This window comes from Calcarisporiella thermophila, assembly GCF_041956535.1.
Source record: "Calcarisporiella thermophila strain CBS 279.70 unplaced genomic scaffold VTP21scaffold_16, whole genome shotgun sequence".
Classification (NCBI taxonomy): Eukaryota; Fungi; Calcarisporiellomycota; class Calcarisporiellomycetes; order Calcarisporiellales; family Calcarisporiellaceae; genus Calcarisporiella; species Calcarisporiella thermophila.
Window position 1 is genome coordinate 553,218 of NW_027192206.1, and position 18,952 is coordinate 572,169.

Sequence of the window (18,952 nt, forward strand, 5' to 3'; positions counted from 1 at the left end):
AAGGTGAAAAGAGATACTGAACTTGAAATTGTAATATTGTCGCTCTGACTTTGGTCAGGATGCCGGTCAATTCGGATTCTATATGGCATCGAACTTACGCGCGCACCTCACCGCACAGGCCAGTGACCCTCTATCGCCCGCCGCTGCCCCTACTTTCGCCCCCCAACCATTCGGACATCTACGGCAAAAACAAATCGCCCTCCTCCATGCCATTCACTAGCATCGACGACGAAGAATATCTGCGGTTTGAAATTGTAACCCATGACGGCGGCGTATTTAGCCACGCGTACTCGATCGAGAATATTTTGCACGATGATGCAACGGTGTATTGGTATGGTAGTCAAGAACTTCCATTGGGGGCCATGATTTGGCTGATCCCTTTTGCGTCTACTCTACAGCTCTTCCAAGGCCGGCAACGTCAACATTCTACTCCGCTTCAACGATCCCCACCACACAGACACCACGTGTGTTCTCACGTCTTTCATAATCAAGGCCCCGGCCTACGGATTCACCGCGCCCTGCACCGAAGGCCTTCTCTTCATTTCCCACGAGCCCATCTCCGAACAGGATACCGCGCAGTACGACGACTATACTATCGAGGATTACGATGAGTTACAGGACACGGTGGAGGATCAGGAAAGCATGCTCCGCCCCGCCGCCTATTTCTCGCTGGAGGCTCCAAATGGGTATTTTTCGCGCACGCAGTTGAACCATCGCTCTGCACGCTATGTCCTGGTGAAGCTGCTGCGGTCGGATGGGAATTCAAACAATATAGACGTCCAATATATCGGGTTCATGGGTAAGTCCGAGCTGCGTTTTGAACCTCCTGGTGTGGCCCTGCTAACCGCGCTTCCTAGGTTATACTGGCGCGAGAAGCTTTCCCAATGGACCTTTTCGCTAGCTCTCCCCTTCTCCCCCCCCCCCCCCTTCGCCTTCTTAGCTAATTTGAATATGCTGTATAATATTTTCTTGAACATCATTTCAATGGATATGCTGTCAGTTTCTGTATAACTATTTTTCTTTTTTTTATTAACAACTTTTTTTTCTTTCCCGCTCGCATTGGATTCACGAACACCATTGCCATCATCTCTGGCCAGTAATATGACAATTACAGAGTGGAAAGTAGGAGGAAAAAAATAGATATACTGTTTTGATGCAATAAAACAAGGTTATATCGGAACCATATCCCTGCTCAGCGAGGCTGCTGTGCACTTCAGAGGGCTGGCTCGGGAATGAGTCCTTCCCCTCCGGTGTTTCTGGGTGATTCGCCTTGGAACTTGAGCCGCTAGATGCGCAATAGTTCTGTACGAAATTCGATTTGTGCCACCATTGCTGGTAGAATAGGCAACTTAATCGCCTCGCTGAAAAGCGACCGGCTTGGCATACGGGGAGGAACCGTATGCGAACTCTCCACACCCTCAGGGGGAGATAGAGTTCTTGGCAGTGCCACCCTCATTTAAAAATAAAAACCATATTCTCCATCGCCCTGGAGGAAAATAGTTTAAACCCGGATCCAATATAGTAGGTGACACAGTTAAGGGCTCTTTATATTCGGTGGGATTTAACCTCGTTGTGAGGCCAAAGGAGAGCAACGTCATCCGCAAGGTAGTCGCTGTATTTAGGACTGATTTCAGAATTATATCCGTCACGTCTGTCGAAAAATATATCGAGGATGAATATGGCTCTCGTTTCTCACTTAGCAGGCGAATTGCTTATTATTCGATGAGCTGCAATATAATATTGCTAATCCGTATTCCAAACCCAAACCTCACTCTCAAACATTTTAATAGCCAGATAACCGCACGTATCAGTGTTCACCCATAGTGTTTATGAGTAGTGTGTCTTATTTCTATAAAAACGACCATTTTTTCGATCAAAGAACGCATGAAATTTCGCTGTTGAAGACGCACTATAACCAGCCTCCAGTGGCGAAAGCGGCTCTCCCGCGAGCAAAATTAACGGCCTATTAAGAGGTGGAAGTGGGGGGCAGAGAGCGCAACCCCCTAGAATTCATGTAGCAGCGAGGAATCCATGGTGCGGAAGCCAAGGTTCGATTTCTCTCTCCCTGGATTCCCCATGGAGCCTTAGGATGAATAAAGAAAATTCTCCTTCTTTATTACACGAGTAAAAAAGAAAGAAAAAAGACAGAGTAAACGAGGGCGCATATAGAAAATAAACTTGTTTTATTAAGAGCCTTCCACCTAATAGAAAGTCGTGGGCCGCTTGGCAACGAACACAGAGCTCTTGGCCTTGTCCCGGAGCTGGACGCGGTGCGGCAGCGGGAAGCGGAGCTTGGGCACCAACAGCTGCTTGATGTAGGGGCGGCGAACGTCGGCGTTCTTGACCTCAGCAACACGGATGATCTGGATGGAGCTGAAGCGGGCGCGGTGGCGGGCAGCCATGTCCTGGTAGCAGGCCTCGACGGCAGCAACGCGGGAGAGCTCGCGGAACTCCTTGTACATGTTGTGGGTACCGCTGCGGGAGTCGTAGCGGAGCCAGACACCGAAGTTCTTGACGGTGTCAGGGCGCTTCTCGAAGATCTGTTCACCCAGGGGGACTGAGTTAATTCCCGGCTCTCTACCCCCTCTCCTCGGAGACGATCCGATTCAAGGGGCAAATCAAAATCCTCAGAGCTTACCTCGTTCACTGAGACGATCTCGCCCGCAGCTTTCTTGACCTTGCGGAGCTTCCTCAGGAAGTACCAGAAACGGCTCTTGGCCACAACCTCATTAGGAGCAAACAAGCGCATGCGGTAGAGCTTGGGCACGGGCTCCGACTTGGAGGGGAGCTTACGGCCAACCACTTGATATTCGTGCAGCTACATGGGAAGAAAAAAAAAGAAGAATGGCGATTAATTAGGATAGATCGATCAACATCATGCTTCATCCAGCCATCGCCCATGTTCCATCCATTTTGCCCATCCTACACCCCCCATCCCCGTCCATCCATTCCGTTGGATCAAAGGAGCAAAGGTCTGCACCTCGTGCCCTCCTTTGCCCGCATCCTACTGCCGCCCCCTCTTCCTCCATCCATCCATCCCCTCATCCAACCGAATACCCATCCATCACCCCACCCTCTTTGGCTCTCTAGCGGCTACTCCTCCCCACACTAGCCTCCCTCCCATCCCATTTCTATATCCTATCTCAGGTATATACTCACCCTGGCCATTTTCCTAATATCGATTTTCCAAAGGAATAAAAAAAAGAAGGACCGAACAAGATGATGAAGTGGAGATCTTTGAATGGGATCGAGAAACCTGCCCTCGACTTAATTTTTCCAAAATTCTTGCCCGACTATGATGATGAGGGGGGCCACCAATGAAAAAGGAATGATTTCAGAGACTTCCAATACAGCTCTCCAAATTTATTAGTCTTCTCTTCGCGAGATATATTAATAGGGGTAAAATAGGGTGGAATAGGCTAGAATAGAGTTAAAAAAAAAAAGAGAGAGAGAAATGGAAAGAATATAGAATAGAGAAGCAAATGCAAGAAAAAACAATTATATCAGAATTAACAGAGAGAGAAAAAAAATAGGTATTGAACGCTTTGGATCGTCCCCCCAAAATAATATATTAACTTGTATGTATATGGGGAGAGAACTCAGTGCATATATTTACTGACAGCAGCTTGCCGCACCCTTTGTTCCTTGGTTGTTGATATCAATCCGCTTTTTCGTTTGCTGCTCCATTTGGCCTTGACTCTGCGAGTCGATCAGCCGTCGTTTGACGTCTCGGGCAAGCGTAAAGAAGGCTTCCTCCACGTTGATATTGGACTTGGCGCTTGTTTCAAGGAAGCTCAATCCTAGCTCATTCGCAAGAGCTTGGCCCTCCTCAGTACTCACCGCCTATCCACCCAAAAAATATAGGGAGAGTTTAACGATACTCTAGCATAGGCCACTCCGAGTGCTTAGCAAACATACCCTTGTTTCGTGCGCATCACACTTATTCCCGATCAGGATCTTGTTCACTCCCTCACTTGCGTGTTGTTCGATGTTGGAATACCAAGTGCGGATATCTAGAGGCATTGACGGATAAGTAAGCAACCAGTTGAAACTGGAAGCACAAGCGAGGAAGATATCCAATAACATACTATTGAACGTTCGAATGTCTGTTACATCATAGGTAAGAAGGATACCCATCGCATTTCGATAATAAGCTACGAAAAATGGGAATTAATGTTGGGGTAGGACCATTTTAAAAACTCAATCACTACCTGTGGTAATAGTGCGGAATCGCTCCTATTCAAGATGGAAACATCATTAATAAATAAGTTACCTCAAGCTCGGATGCTGTTTCTTTCGCGCGACTTACCTGTCCCGCAGTGTCCCTGAATATGATGCACGCAAGGGGTCAATACATTTTATAGAAATGATAGAGAGCTGCTTTACTCACCAAATCTGTAGTTTGATACGCTTTCCATCTAAATCGATGGTTCTAATCTTGAAATCGATACCAATGGTTGTGATGAAGGACGGAGTGAAAGAATCTTCACAGAACCTTAGCAAAAGGCAACTTTTCCCGACACCTGGCAATGTACAATGCAGCATGATGATTAGTTTAAAAGTTTCAGAAACGCGCCAAACATGTCAGTAGTAATGACGCTGTCGAGCACGATGTCAGGGGCAAGCAATGTCACCTGAGTCTCCGATGAGCAGAAGCTTGATTAAATAATCGTAGCTCTTGGAGGCAGCCATTAAGAGATAGCAATTGGAGGAGCAACCGCGGCGAAATGAAGTAGTTTGCTTAAATAAGAAGATAAATAGCGTCGAGACTGATTTCCTCCAGTATTTACAACGTTTCACTTCGCTTTTCGAGTCAGGGGAAGAGAGATAACGCAATGGTCTCGAATACAAGATGACACTCGAGACGTTTTATCGAGACGAGCCGAAAAAAAAAGTGTGACGTTGAATTGTTACGTAACGGTTTTTTCTTTGAAAATCCTTTGCTCGAACTTTTGCATTGATCTTGGTATCCATATCAATCGAAGCCATAGATCATTCATAAAGATGGGAAAGGATGGAGGATTTCTCACGCCCAAGGCTATTGCCAATCGCATGAAGGTGAGTTGTTTAGGCTGTTTGTCCATCAGGCTGAGATGTAGATAAAAGGGTCCTGATTTTCGATAATAACTAATCGCTTTTTCATTTTCCACCCCTCCTTTAAAAGGCCAAGGGTCTTCAAAAGTTAAGGTGGTATTGCCAAGTATGTGAAAAGCAGTGCCGAGATGAGAACGGCTTCAAGGTAGGTGGATCGACTATTATTTATGTTTAAGCACATTGGATGTATTTATATGCCCTTGTTCCCATGTATAGTGCCACTGTGCATCAGAATCCCATCAGCGGCAACTTCTCCTTGTCGCCGAGAATCCCTACAAACACATTGAGAATTATTCACGCGAATTTTTGACCGGCTTTGTTGATTTGCTTTCGAGGCGGTACAACACAAAGCGAGTGCATGCAAATCAAGTATACCAAGAGTACATCTCTGACCGGAACCATTTGCACATGAATGCCACCAAATGGGATACGCTGACGGGATTTGTGAAATACCTGGGAAGACAGGGCATCTGCCACGTGGATGAAACACCCAAAGGCTGGTTCATTCAATGGATAGATAACAGCCCCGAAGCTCTGAAAAGACAGGTAAGCATTGACCACTCATGGCCTCTGGGCCTTTCTGGGTATGGGTGATTCATTAGGTTTGCTTTTTCTTTTTTTTTTGCTTGGCATTTATTAGGCTGCTATTCAAAAGAAAGAACGCCAAGATGTAGATGATGAGCAGCGAGAGCAGCGGATGATACAAGAGCAAATTGAGCGGGCAAGACGAGAAGCAGAAGAGAAAAACCGGCTTGACGAGGCGGAATACACCGAGCTTCAACGTTCCAAAGAGGATGAAAAAATCAAGCTCGCCATCTCGCTTAAACCCCCCACCACTACCACCGCCACCACCGCTACCACCACCCCTAATACTACCTCCAATACCATTACCAATGGCAAACCAAAGCCACTGAGTGCCCTGATTTCTGCTTCAGCACCTCCGAAAAAACCCACCTCGCTAGCTGCATTGGCTGCGAAAAATAGTTCGAAAGCCCCGGCCAATGGCAATGAGGGTGGGGAAAAGCGTAAACTAACAGCCATGGAGGAAATCATCCTGGCTGAGCAGGAGCGCAAAAAACGACGTGAGCAGTCGAGCCATCGAGACAGGGGATCGGAGCGAGACAGAAGTGATAGATTGAGCGAACGTGGCTCTGAGAGGGATGGTGACCGTTATGAAAGAGAGACGCGATACAGCGAGCGAGAGAGAGAAAGGGAGAAGGATCGGGAAAGAGATAGAGATAGAGACAGAGAAAGGGATAGATATAAGGAGAGGGATAGAGATCGGGAACGATATAGAGAGAGAAGCCGAGAGAGAGAGAAGGATAGGGAGAGGGATAGAGAGAGGGATAGGGACCGAGACAGAGAGAGAGGTAGAGAACGTGAAAGATATGGAGATCGGGATCGGGAAAAGGATCGGGAGAGGAGCTGAGGTAGGAGATTGGCTGAGGGTTTACTTTAAAAAGGCATTCCATCTTGCCTTATACGTAGCTTTAGCTCTTGAAGATCGAGAGCAAATTCTGTTTCGGATATCAAGCTCCAGGTATCTAGCCCGCATTCTTTGCCGCACGCTCATTCGACCGATTCCTCCCCTCTATTTTCACTCGAGCCTTATCCCGTTTTTTATTTACTGTTTTTAATTTGTGTAATAGAATCAATAAATCAGCGCAATCTCTGATTCTTGTCGGTTATTTATCGAGTGGCCAGCTCCACGCTGATCAAAATATTTGCAAGCTTTGTACTCGGTGAGCCATTACAATACGTAATTACCTGGGCCGCACCGGCTCGACACTCGCTAAGCTTGCACCTCACGGCAATAATTGGAAATAAAAGCCTAATTAGCAGCAAATTTACTGCTTGTGGCCTAGGGCGATAAAACCTGGTGTAATGGGGGGGGGGTGTGGGAAGGCCTGCGCGAGGACGTTAGCCAAAAACCTCCCGCCCGCATTCATTAGGGAAAATGTCACAAAGCATGTTTGTTTTTGTTTGGCTGGGGGGGGGGGGGAGGGAGGGAGGGCGACAGGATTGGCTTGTGTTGTTCAAGACAGGAGGATCGGATGGGATGGTTGGCCTCGGAAGTCTCTTAGAGGGTCCTTCCCTTTTTGCTCAACGATCACTCTAAGCCCAAACCCACATGAAAAATTGGCAGCACGAGCTCCCATTTGCCCCCCGCCCTCCCCCAGCGAAATCGATACGCCATGCCTTTCACTAATGAGGGAGGTTCCGATATCGGGCGACGAGACAGGTGTTACCAGGACCAAGAGAGAAAAATGTCTAAGTAGTGAATCCGAGACATGGCCACTGTAACGTTTGACTTGGAACTCTGGATCAAGCGTAACACCTGTCTATTCCTCCTTCTGGGCCTTGGATTTTCAAGCTCTGGGATTTGCACTGTGATTCCGCGGATTTTAACCAGGGTTTGGAGGGGGGAGGGGGCGAGGGGGGGAGGGGGAGTGATGGGAGTGCTGATGAAAAACCGTGGGCAATTCGAGTGGGAAAAGGCAAGGCCTTCTTAGGGGAGGAATTGAGACATTTTCACTTGTCATGCTTACCTTATTGTTTTCTTTGGAATTGCTTTCTCATTTCTAATGAGACCGTGCTAACCAGGCTGGATCCAACAATATACACGCGAGGCAGGACTGGATCCCCCTCGAAAAAGGTACAGCGTTCAATGCCAGGATCATTTATTATATTATATAAATAAAACCGACCGCTGTGTTGCCAGGTTTCACTCTTGTTACGGGCTGAGCTTTTCACAGGCGGCCCGCCAAATATATATACCTAGAAGGCCGCTTTTTTTTGGCTTTCCATCCCGTTTGGCTTTCAAGGACGAAAAAACGATAGGGCTACTTTGTCGCTAGTGTGCTTTCCCTCCTCTTTCCCCCCCGGCTGGTCTGTCTTTCCAATCCACTCGCCCTACTCTTTGCCACCCCCACCCCCACCCCTGTCGCTTGAGAACCTTGCCTTTGCGGCCGTGAGAGCAAGAAGAACATGTCAAAGCTGAACTACAACTTTGTGAAGAACTCCGAGAGCATCTGGTCCGGCGATGTGTAAGTGTGCCTGTCTGCTCTGTGATGGCCCCGCACCCTAACCTCCCTCTCGCCCGCTCTAGCTCCAATTTCTCGCTCATCTTCCGCCAGCAGCCTAAACAGGCCCGAGTGTGCAATTCCAAAGAAAGGGCGGATCGGCGTCCAATCGACCCCCCGCCCATCGTCCAGATCAAACTCGACGACGCAGGTGCCGAGGAGTCCCAGTATGTGTTGCCGGCTGCGCTGCTCTCCAAGTGGAAGAAGAACTCACCCTCTGCTTTCTTGTACCTAGGCGATTTCTGCAGAGCCCGAATTTTTTCATGTGCGCAGACATTGTCAGCGCAAAGGAGTACGCAAAGGACCCAGTCCTGGTGTCGCAGCGCCCGTTGGTAGGGAGCAACGTATCCTCACTGCACCGGCTGAAGGATATCGACAATACGGGTGAGTGAGCCGAAAGGGATCGCTCTGGCTAGAGCACTCTCGGTATTGACTCCTTTTTTTTTTCCCCACCTCTCTAGACGGCGGCTTCTTTGTTTTCGGTGATCTGTCGGTTAGAGTCGAAGGCAATTTCCGTCTTAAGCTGAATCTCTATCGGATCAAAGAGTAAGTGTCGAAGATGAATGGCGCTCTGATCTTCCAATCCTCCCCACTTCATGGCCCTGTACTAATCATGGTCTTGATCAATAGTGAAGTGGCTATGCTCATCCAAACCATCTACTCCGAGCCCTTCACCGTGTACAGCGCCAAGGAATTTCCGGGCATGGCCGAATCGACATTCCTTTCGAGATCCTTCTCTGATCAGGGGGTCAAACTGCGCATCCGGAAGGAGCACCGCATTCAACTCAAGCGAGCCGCGCCTCTTCTCTCTCCTCCCAGCGGCCACGACCAAGACGCCTCTGGCAAAATGAAGGTCAAAAGGCAGCGCTCCAACGACGATGTGATGAGTGAAGATCGAGACTCTACTCCGCCTATGCCAACTCCGATTCCTACCCTGCCTCTCAACGCTGGCGAGCCCGGCCTCATTTCGCCAAGAGGTGGAATTGTGGAGGGACACACTCGGCTGGGATATCCCTCCCCAATTTCCCCCGAATATTCGCGGCACTCTTTCTCGAGCCCCCACGGCCTCCCTACAGCAGGCCCCAGGGCAATGAGCCTCGATGCTGGCGTACGCTCCCTCCCACTTACCTCCTCCCTCTCCACCAGTGCTCCCTACCCGTCTCCTCTATGGGCCTCCGGCGCAGCGGGAGGTGCAGCGGGTAGGGATCTCTACGGCCAACCTTCGCAGCCGTCTTCTTACCCCCCCTCGTATTCCGAGCAGGGCCCGGCTCTGTCCGCGGCGGGTGCGCCCATGCGTTCTCCTCCCACCTCTGCCTTCACCCAGCTGCACTCCTACTCCCAGCACCAGCAGCAGTATAGTTACGCCGGCCAGCCCACTCACCACGAGAGGCCCAGCTCGGCCGAACCGCTCCCCAAAGCCCTGAGTCCCATCGCGTCGGATGCGTTGTATCGCTCCAGCTCCGCTGGCTCGTCCTCTCACCCCTCCACCCCCTCCCGAACAACCCCCAGCTTTCCCCTCCAACCCTCTCAGTCTCTGCCACTATCCCCCCCCCTCGACCACCAACCTTCACCATCGGGATACCCCGCCTCATCCCCGTACGCTTCCCCCGCCTTCCCTTCTGCTTCACCCAGGCTTCCAGGAACACAAGTCCTTATATCCCTCTCGCTGGGGCGATCTAGGCAAGCCCGCCGCGCCCACCTCCCCCTCTGCTGCCGCGGTGAGGCTCCCGCCTCCCAGCATGATGTTGATGCAGCAGCAGCACGAGGAAGCAAACAAGAGGGAGGGTGGAGGCATGCCCTTTCACTTGGCGTCGCCCATGATCACTTCCCCCCCCTCCACTACCCATCCAACCACCACCCAGTCCTCCTCCGCATTTCTCTCCATCTCTAATCTGCAGCATCCCATGGACGAACACTGAACTATTTATCAGGGGAAAAAAAAATGCGTATCGCCGGACTCCCTTCCTTATATGACTTAAATATTACCTAATGGACTCCCAACGTTCTTATATTTCTTTTTACTATTCTTTTCGGCCTCCTGCTTGGATATTCTACAGAACCCCAGTATACATTCCCCCCCCACTGATGATGTAGATAAGTTTTATATTAATCCCTAATTTATCATTTTTTTATTCTCTTGTATATTTTTAGGTAATAGAAGATAAAATAATCTTAATAAACAAATTAATATATATATAATGAAACATGGCTTCTAACTAAGATATCAACTAGCAGATATCATGGTCACCAAATATGTATATAGAATAAAAGTAAAGGAGAGGGTAAATCCATCGGCGCTAGAGCAAGAAGACTGCATATAAAAAAAAAAGACTAGACCTAACCATGAAAGTATGTGAAATTAAAAATGATATTTACAAAGTCAAAAACATTGGGATTAAAATACAATTAGAAATTCAGCGTATGACATAGAGTACATTGGAATGAAGTGAAGCATGTGTAGGTGAGGCCCATGTTGTTCGCCCTTCTTTTTTCTTTCTTTTACTCCCTCAACCACTCCGTATCAAGAAGCTGGTCGATATCCCACCGCTTCTCAGGCTGAGTGTGGAATACCCCCGCTAACAGCTCCTTTAATGCTCCACTCGCTCCCTCTGGCTCGGAATACCGGCCAGAGATGATTTGGAAATGCAAGCGCGGCTGGTACTCGTCGTGGAATGGCAAACGTCCCGTGACAAGAGCGTAGAGGACAACGCCCATGGCCCAGATGTCCACTTGGGGGCAGCGTAGCCGTGTAGGCGAACGAAGCTGCTCAGGCGAGGCATAGGGGAGAGACCCAACCACTGGCTCATCCCCCTCCTCCTCTCCCGCCCCCATCTCTTTAGGCTGTTCGCCATCGCCACAGCCACCACAGCCGCCTGCCTCATCCTTCCTCTTGGAACCTTCGTTGATGCTCCCCAGCAAAGCCCGCTCTGCTTCTGCGTCCCAGAACTCTGCTAAACCAAAGTCGCACAGGTGCACACTCCCATCGGTTCCAAGGAGGATATTCTCCAACTTGATGTCCTTGTGACACATGCGCACTTCACGGTGCAAATACCGCACTGCGCGGCACAGCTCCCGAAATATGCGTCGAGCCTCCACCTCGGAGAGCTGGCCTTTCCGATTAAGATAGGATAGCAAGTCTTCTTTGCACAGGTCCGTGAACAAGAACACGGATTCGTCCATAACGAGCACATCTCGCAAAGGAAGAATATTTTCGTTTCTCAGACATCGCCATATTCTTACTTCGCGCATGAGCGCCTTTTCGCCTCGTCCACCCTGTATCCGAACTATCTTCACCGCTACGGGCTGGGCCACTGGGACCACAGGATACGCCTCTCTGACCACGCAGGATGCACCGTGTCCTATCAACGGCCCCAGAATATAGTCTCCCACCTGCTCTCCTTCGTCGTCGACTCGGGGAGAGATGGGGGCGCCTGCCAGGGCTGAGAGGTAATTGACCGCAGGCGAAGGGGGTAAATCACTGTAGGACGACGCAGTTACGTACGGAGTGGCTGATGTGGACTTTCGCCGAGGTAGAGGTACAGGGATGCCAGTTATGGGCTCGGGCTTACGAGAGAAATGGGCCCGGGCATCGGCCGGAGAGAGCCAAGGATCGGTCAATGTTCGCCTTTGACGATGGCCATGTTGCATGGTTTCGTCAGTCGCAGAAGAGATGGACGAAGAGGGTGAGACGCTATGATCCGCCAAGGATCGGCCCTCCTCGATTGGATAAGGATGGGAGTCTGTAGGAGAGGCAAAATAGGAGGGGATCTGGATGTTGAGCGGTTGATGAGGCAGAAACGGCTGTGAATTGCGCAAATCATTAGCGCCGGTTATGATCTCGAATGGATTGATGAGTTTCCCACTAGCCCATTCTTCGCCTTTCTTTCTCCGTGCGGCCTCCTGCTGTTGCTGATAATATCCCTTCATGGAGGATATTAAACGCGGAGTTGACAATGGGAATGATTTGTTGCGTTTTAGAGATAAGATGGATGCTTGATTGTGACCGTTGGACAGGCCGGTTTGAGAGCTTTTGTAGATAACGAAATAAATAAATGCGGTTTGAAGTGTCTTTGGCCGCCTTACGAGGGAGAGAAAGGAGGAGGAATATAAATATACGAAAAAAATGCGGATCCCGCTGATAAGCGATAAATCGTGACGTCGTTTTGCATATCGAACCAAACAAGTTTAGTGCCATTTAGAGTTTCCAGAGGGCAGCAGAGCTTAAATAAGACTTATTGCAGGACGCCCTCTGCCTCCACCCCCCTCGCGGCTCATCGCCACAGCCCAGCGGCCCCAACCTCGCCTCCGCGCTCCACTTCAACAGTCCCCCTCCTTCGCCTCCTCCTCCTCCTCCTCGGCTCTTCTTCCCCTCGACCCGCGCTTCCCCGCATGATTTAGAGCTGAGATATGGGAAAAGTCACATGATGCTTATTTGGACAATTAGGGTTCTGGTGTTGCACTTTTCTAAAATGATAATAAGCGTTGTAGAACATTCGTCCGATTTTGTGACTGCGGCACGCAGCGGGTTTGGATCCCAATTTCATCTTCCCGGTTTAAGTAAGCCTGCTGACTTTATCCGTCTAAGCGCGTCTATTTGAAAAAGGGAGCCCGAGAAAAGCTATCAAAACTCACGGCTGGCGTGAGGAGTCATCTTGCCTGCCATTGGTAAGATAAGTGTAGGCCATTGATTCAATAAAAGTGGGTTTCTGCAGAGTGAGGTAATACGCAGCACCTCTCCCTCGAGAGAGAAGGAGGGTAAGGTTGTTCTGGTTACTCAAAGTGACTCTTATCTTCTATTTCTTGTTGATTCCACATTCAACCTTCACGGCGGTATTGAACTATCACCTTCACTTGTATCCTCGAAATCGATGAATTAATGAAATCCTCCTCTTCCCTCGAACTCAACTTTGCCTGGCCAATAAGGCGCCCTATAGGGAGAGATAAGTGAGGCACGGTCAAATTGGAAGTTGCTTACCAAATTGCAGAATTAAATCTTATGGAATGATTTAATTAAGTTATCTAACTTTGAGAGTAAAATCAGTTTAGTCAAGCCTCTCTGCATTTGCTTTTGTTATTTTTCTATATTTACAATTCTAGTTGAGTGGGCGGCTATTTTGATGGTATCGACCACATTGGCTTGCATTATTGAAGTTGGCTTCATCTATAGCCTTTTTATTTATTCTTAATTTCAAGCTATCGGAGTGAGCATTCGATGACAAAAAAGTGCAGCACTGATAGATCAATCTTTGGTCAGGGATAAAATAATTTAGCAAAAGACGATTAATAATTCAAAGAGCACTAAATAAATTCTTTAATGAAAGGGTGAGTCTACTTTCGCAGGTTCAAAAATAGCTACCATTGGATAGTTTGGCGCTCGTAATGAAATCGAACCCTTCGATGTCTGCAACCGATGCTACCTCAAAATTCACCTCCCTGGTATGGTGCCCGTCAGAGTAGATAAAGGTAGAGCACTCTTCTATATGTATATACTGTTCCTGCTCGAGTATTTCCGCATATGAGGCGGGTCGGAGTAGGAACACTATTCGGAGCTTGGTGAAATCGTCATCGATGTAGTGTTCGCAGAGCATGCATGCCTCGTATATATTCCAGGTTTTGAGCTCTTCTATGAATTTTTCGGGGGAGGTCATTTTGACTTGCAAAAGCACCAGCTCGTCAGACTGGGCACTGGGGCCACGGTGGAGAATCGCATAATTAATCGCCTTATAAGTCTCAGTTGCGGGTATAAGAAGGTAATTCTTAGACCTCTGTTCAAGGGTATCAAATAGGTGATTAAAAAGTTTGGGATGGCGTGCGAACGGGTTGACTGAAGAAATATCTATAGTGTCCACACTGTCTTCTTCCAAGGAGTAAAGGTCTTTCTGAAATTAGATCGCTAAAATCGATATGCCCTTTAGTATGGATGAGGTTGGACTTGTCGTCTTGCTCCAACTTAACCGTGTCAAATTTGATACACCTAGAGGTTTTGGCTTTTTATAAAAGGAGCCATTCGACTTCCTGACAAAATCCAGGGCCCACCATACTACCATCAAATGTGGGCGATCCGAGTGATTTGAGAAGGTCATTGAAATGGCGGCCGTAGTAGGCTCGAACCCCTTCTTTAAAGACCGGATTGAAAAACTTGATTTCAGCGTAGCAAGATGTAGGCGATAGTATCTCGTACATTTACTTCCGGTCGATTGTGTAAGAACCAGCTTCAATACCAATATCCATGATCGCGGCTATTGCAGCTACCTTCACCTTATCTACATCAACCAACCCAAAATTTCCTTTCAAAAATTTTAAGTGGTTTTCTTCAATTTCTCCACGAGCACTAGTAAGGAAAGCTTTTGCACGAGCCTTAACCCTGCGGAGGCGAATGGATTCTGAGACTTGGCTCAAATATCCTCTTTTGGCCAATGAGATAAGATGCTCGCAGAGTCCAGAGAGCAAGTATGGGTAAAACAGGGTAATCTCTCGCATCACATCCAGCACTTGTTCAGTTGGAAATGCGGCACACTTGCTTGGAGTGGTGTCAATAACCCATGCGACATCGGCAAATCTCTTTTCGATGAAGACTTTAGCTTCGGTATCATTAAAAGGAGTCATAAACTGGTATGGCTTGAAACCACTTATCCCATATGGGGGTGTAATTGCGTTGTTGCTAGATGCGCACAGAACCACCACGCGTCCAAACAGTCTAAGAACTGTCTGGTAGACTACAAAAGGGTACTCAACCTTGTCTTCCTTCAACTCTTCGAGGTTATCAATAATCCAGATTGGGATCAACTTCTCATCGGTGCATAGGTTGTTGAGTTTGTTAAGAAAGATACCAGTTTCTTCGTTTAGGTCGTATTTCCGATAGCTGTATGATACATCGTAGAACTCTTTGACAAGAGAATGTACTTCACTGTCATCTGGAAAAGCCATGATAATATCACGCAGAAGGAACCGAAACCTTTTGCCGTAGCTCTTAAGAGCATACCAAGTTTTACAATCATTGATATATATTACTCGGTAGGTAGGCTCTGTTAGTCGAAGATAGGTGGCAATCTGGAGCAACACGTGGCTTTTGCCAACACCATGTGGACCATGGACATAGATTCCCTTGAGGTCACTAGGGCCAACGGCAAAATTAGTAGAAGTTGAAGCAGTACCACTCCCAGCAGTGGTTCGCTGACGGTACGCGGTTGAAAACGCCATAGCTAAAAGGGCTTCTTTTTCTAAAAACAAGCCAGAGTTTTCGAGTATAACTTGCCTACTATTCGCTATGTGTTTCGCACGTAAAATTATTTCATTAAGTATGGGTTCGGCCGCCTTAAAACGATACAGCGTCTCGTATAATGTGAGGGAATTGCCAATGACTGGCACCGATAGAAAATCGTTTGAAATTTCTTCATGGGCGCAGTTGACAATTCTAGTAAATTTACATTCATGAAAATCAGTCGCTTTGGTCCTGGAAATAGCATCTTTGCGCATGCTTGAGGATAATATAACGTCGTCGATTTCTAATCATTAAAAGCATAGAAGAAAATTGTACTAAATTAGTTAGGGTCGCCAATGTAGTATCGAGCGAGAGGAGGAGGAAATGTGGAGTTGGAAGATACCTTTACTAAGAGCGTCGTATTCACTTGCGCTCGATTCAGTATCCTCATATGTTCTTTTCGATGGCACCCACGGCATGTGCAAGTAACGATGCAATTGTGAGCTAGATTTGAACGACTTAAGAAAGCAGAGAAAGACGGCCCATCCAACATTTTTGCAAGCTATATATACAAAAAAGAGAAAATAAAGGAGGAAAAGTGGGAGGAAAGATGAAAGAAAAGGTGGTAACAATGGCGGAGGGAGTGAAACCAGCAGTGAAAACTAGGCAAAAGACTAGCGCTATGTATTGAACTTAATCCAACTTTTGCTGACAGACTGATTCGATACTAGTGTAAAAACAGACCTATCGTAATCTCCAAGTCTTCCATAACCGAAAAAAGATTTCGATTTGTTGCCCGAAATCAGTAGACGGATGTCATCTATGGTTATTCATATTCCCAGGTCTAAGTCATACTCAACATCGGTAACAAGGAAATCAGCAGTTCGTCCCTAAAGACTCTCCGATATTAGTTTTAATATCCATTACTTCACCGTAGCATTTCTACTTCGATACATAGCCCAATTCCAACAGCAACTTCTTGAACACCCAGACCCAAATTCTCCGCAAATTGTTGTCGAATGAAACTATCCGTTGAGACGTTGTTTACTAGGATTCTTGCCGGCACGCTATTCATAATTGCATCGTTTCGGAATAAACTATGTTTTCTTGAATCACTCCGTCGTTTTTTTTTCCCAATTTTTTTCGATGATTTTCTCTTTATTCGTCTGACCTCTCTTGTCCGCTTTGCTTGAATCAGAGTTGTTTGTTGATATCGTGTCCTGTGCTGGCTGTGATCTTTGAGTTCTTTTCTTATTTGGGCAATTTTTGGCAATTTGATGTCTTTCGCCGCAATTGAAACACATACCGAACCGTAGGAACTATTGCTTTTGCTTCAAGTTCATTGTTCTTTACGAGAAACATTGTTGAGTTCCATTGTTGTCGTACTATTATCCTTGTCGATATTCCGGTTAATTCTTACATTACTGTCGGAATTTGTTGAAAATGTCATACCCCAGTTAACAGTTGTATCATTAGGAACCTCTAATTCAACTGCTTCTTAGAGGGTTTTGACAACCTTGTACTGACTTGTATTCTAACTCTGGACTTAAGGCCACTAATAAACATCGTCATCGTCTGCTTGTTGTCATAAGAATCCAACTAAACAAGGATGTTGCGGAATTGGAAGACGTAATCTTGAATGCTTGGCGAAGTGATGTAAGCTGATTACACAGGACATTTGATAATCAGCAGGTTCGGAAACCGCTATAAGTTCATTGCCAAAATCTAGCCATATATTTGGTGTATCTGTGCCGAACTTATTTGATTGATACCACTGGTTTGAGGTATCCCTAAGTACGAAGCAACTATAAAACCTTTCGTTCTTCCGGAATTCTCATTGCTTCAAATAGTGTATCTACTTGCCCAATCCACCTTTGCGCATTTTTTCCGCTTCGGCCATGAAATGGTGGCAAAGGAATTGAAATAAAGCCTTTTTTGAAGCTTTACAAGGTAGTTGAGGTCATGTTTACAACGAGAGAAGTTATCTGCGACAGGAAAACTTCAAGAGATTTTTGATTCACCGTATTTTTCCCACTTAATAACACAGAATAATAATAAATAATAATGTATTTTTTCTTGTTCATAGCTACCAAAATGTAGTGATCACAATTGTAATAAGTACTGTAATAGTAGTATAATAGTACTTGAAAATGAGTTCGGTTCAATTTCGATACTTTCTTCATTTTACTGTAGTTTTCTAAATTCCTAATTAATTGTTTGTATGAACTGTATTATAAGATCTTATCGAATTGGAATTAACTATTTATGGGATTTTTATAATCGAATTACTTTTAGGATTCTTTTAAGAATCGAACTTTGTTTAATAAACACTAATATCATCCGAACCTTACTTTTGTTTATATCAACGACTCAATTCACAAGAACTATGATTTTTATTACATTTGAAGTTCGATTTAATTATTTACGACGAGAATAACCTTAAAAGGGCTTCATATAACAAGGATCAGAAATTATGTGCAAATAAACTATCCTATTGCTACAATTCTCGTCTCTTTACAATATAAATCCATTTAGGATAGAATATCAATCAATATATATTTTCCCTTAATTTTCTCTTGTTAACTTTCTCCTTTGGTTTTATGATTTCTTTTTGTGGCCAAGTTCACGCTTCAGTTTTCAATAGTTCGCTTACTCTTCCATCGAAATAACCCCGCGAGCAAGTAGAACACGTTTGATACGTTCTGTAATATTTGTTCCAAGTCTCTTATCCAGCTCCTTGTATGTCTCGATCAGATACAGAGCTTCTTCTTCCGTTTCAACAAGAGATTCTGCACCCGGAAACGTGGTGGTGAGATAATTCTTATCTAGAGTACTGTATTTCTTCCACAGGTACGGATACACAGTCTCGTTTTTCTCCAGATAATCTTTGATTTGGACTCGGAAAAATCGTTGGAGTCTGCGCGGGGTCAAATCATCTGGTGCTATTTTTGATTGCAAGCTCAAATCATCCTTAACGCCAAACTCTTTGTACACGGATTTGACGTCGATTTTCTCGCCATTCATTTCAAACTCTCCAAATACTTTGTTACCGGAGCCGGTAATCGCAGTCTGGAGTGCACAGAACATCAGAATTTTCATCCCGTTCTTTGCTTTTATAGTTTCGTAGATTTCCTGATCGGAATACGAATCGGTGCTGATGGGCTTGAGGTCAGAATGGTCTGTAAGATTAACAAGCTCGGAAAGCCGTTGCTGGCTAAGATACCGTTCTGTCATTGTTTAGTATACTACTAACTCAATTTTATACTAATAGGTGCAATGTTGCTTGTTTATAAGACTCAATAAATATAGTAAATTGGTGAGGAGCAATATATCAAAATAAAGGATTTAATAGTCAAAGAAAATGATCTGATGATCTTATAATGTAATAGGATGGTTCATCAGCATAATTTTGATTCTCATATTATGAACCCTGGCTATTATCTGGGAAACATTTGTAATATGTAACCAGACGGCTCACTTGCATTTTTCTCATGAATGAAGATAAGGTTTCTGTTTTTAAGCTTGGGACTGCTTAAAAATTATTTTCTTGTCTTTTGGTGAAGTATGGTCTGAG

At 46.2% G+C, this 18,952-nt stretch overlaps 8 protein-coding genes across 8 annotated transcripts; 3 read left to right on the forward strand and 5 right to left on the reverse strand.

Moving 5' to 3' along the window:
• Positions 1-59: 59 nt before the first annotated feature.
• On the forward strand, positions 60-901 carry VTP21DRAFT_3158 (uncharacterized protein; the record flags this gene model as incomplete). Its single annotated transcript, XM_069393430.1, has 3 exons — positions 60-331; positions 399-799; positions 858-901. 3 exons carry the CDS (start codon positions 60-62, stop codon positions 899-901), a joined length of 717 nt encoding a protein of 238 aa, XP_069249768.1.
• A 1,300-nt stretch (positions 902-2,201) lies between these two features.
• VTP21DRAFT_3159 (60S ribosomal protein eL20) lies at positions 2,202-3,168 on the reverse strand (the record flags this gene model as incomplete). The annotated part of the gene is made up of 3 exons (XM_069393431.1): positions 2,202-2,540; positions 2,639-2,818; positions 3,160-3,168. 3 exons carry the CDS (start codon positions 3,166-3,168, stop codon positions 2,202-2,204), a joined length of 528 nt encoding a protein of 175 aa, XP_069249769.1.
• A 444-nt stretch (positions 3,169-3,612) lies between these two features.
• VTP21DRAFT_3160 (uncharacterized protein) lies at positions 3,613-4,692 on the reverse strand (the record flags this gene model as incomplete). Its single annotated transcript, XM_069393433.1, has 7 exons — positions 3,613-3,843; positions 3,919-4,013; positions 4,089-4,154; positions 4,212-4,236; positions 4,310-4,325; positions 4,391-4,523; positions 4,635-4,692. The coding sequence occupies 7 exons, from the start codon at positions 4,690-4,692 to the stop codon at positions 3,613-3,615; spliced, it is 624 nt and encodes a 207-aa protein (XP_069249770.1).
• Positions 4,693-5,004: 312 nt separating this feature from the next.
• VTP21DRAFT_3161 (uncharacterized protein) lies at positions 5,005-6,523 on the forward strand (the record flags this gene model as incomplete). Its single annotated transcript, XM_069393434.1, has 4 exons — positions 5,005-5,058; positions 5,165-5,239; positions 5,311-5,640; positions 5,735-6,523. 4 exons carry the CDS (start codon positions 5,005-5,007, stop codon positions 6,521-6,523), a joined length of 1,248 nt encoding a protein of 415 aa, XP_069249771.1.
• Positions 6,524-8,082: 1,559 nt separating this feature from the next.
• VTP21DRAFT_3162 (uncharacterized protein) lies at positions 8,083-10,096 on the forward strand (the record flags this gene model as incomplete). The annotated part of the gene is made up of 6 exons (XM_069393435.1): positions 8,083-8,141; positions 8,204-8,344; positions 8,413-8,561; positions 8,639-8,723; positions 8,808-9,647; positions 9,709-10,096. The coding sequence occupies 6 exons, from the start codon at positions 8,083-8,085 to the stop codon at positions 10,094-10,096; spliced, it is 1,662 nt and encodes a 553-aa protein (XP_069249772.1).
• A 580-nt stretch (positions 10,097-10,676) lies between these two features.
• VTP21DRAFT_3163 (uncharacterized protein) lies at positions 10,677-12,104 on the reverse strand (the record flags this gene model as incomplete). Its single annotated transcript, XM_069393436.1, has 1 exon — positions 10,677-12,104. The coding sequence occupies one exon, from the start codon at positions 12,102-12,104 to the stop codon at positions 10,677-10,679; it is 1,428 nt and encodes a 475-aa protein (XP_069249773.1).
• Positions 12,105-13,519: 1,415 nt separating this feature from the next.
• On the reverse strand, positions 13,520-15,857 carry VTP21DRAFT_3164 (uncharacterized protein; the record flags this gene model as incomplete). The annotated part of the gene is made up of 5 exons (XM_069393437.1): positions 13,520-14,052; positions 14,128-14,315; positions 14,365-15,538; positions 15,605-15,682; positions 15,782-15,857. 5 exons carry the CDS (start codon positions 15,855-15,857, stop codon positions 13,520-13,522), a joined length of 2,049 nt encoding a protein of 682 aa, XP_069249774.1.
• A 2,170-nt stretch (positions 15,858-18,027) lies between these two features.
• VTP21DRAFT_3165 (uncharacterized protein) lies at positions 18,028-18,612 on the reverse strand (the record flags this gene model as incomplete). Its single annotated transcript, XM_069393438.1, has 1 exon — positions 18,028-18,612. One exon carries the CDS (start codon positions 18,610-18,612, stop codon positions 18,028-18,030), a length of 585 nt encoding a protein of 194 aa, XP_069249775.1.
• Positions 18,613-18,952: the final 340 nt, after the last annotated feature.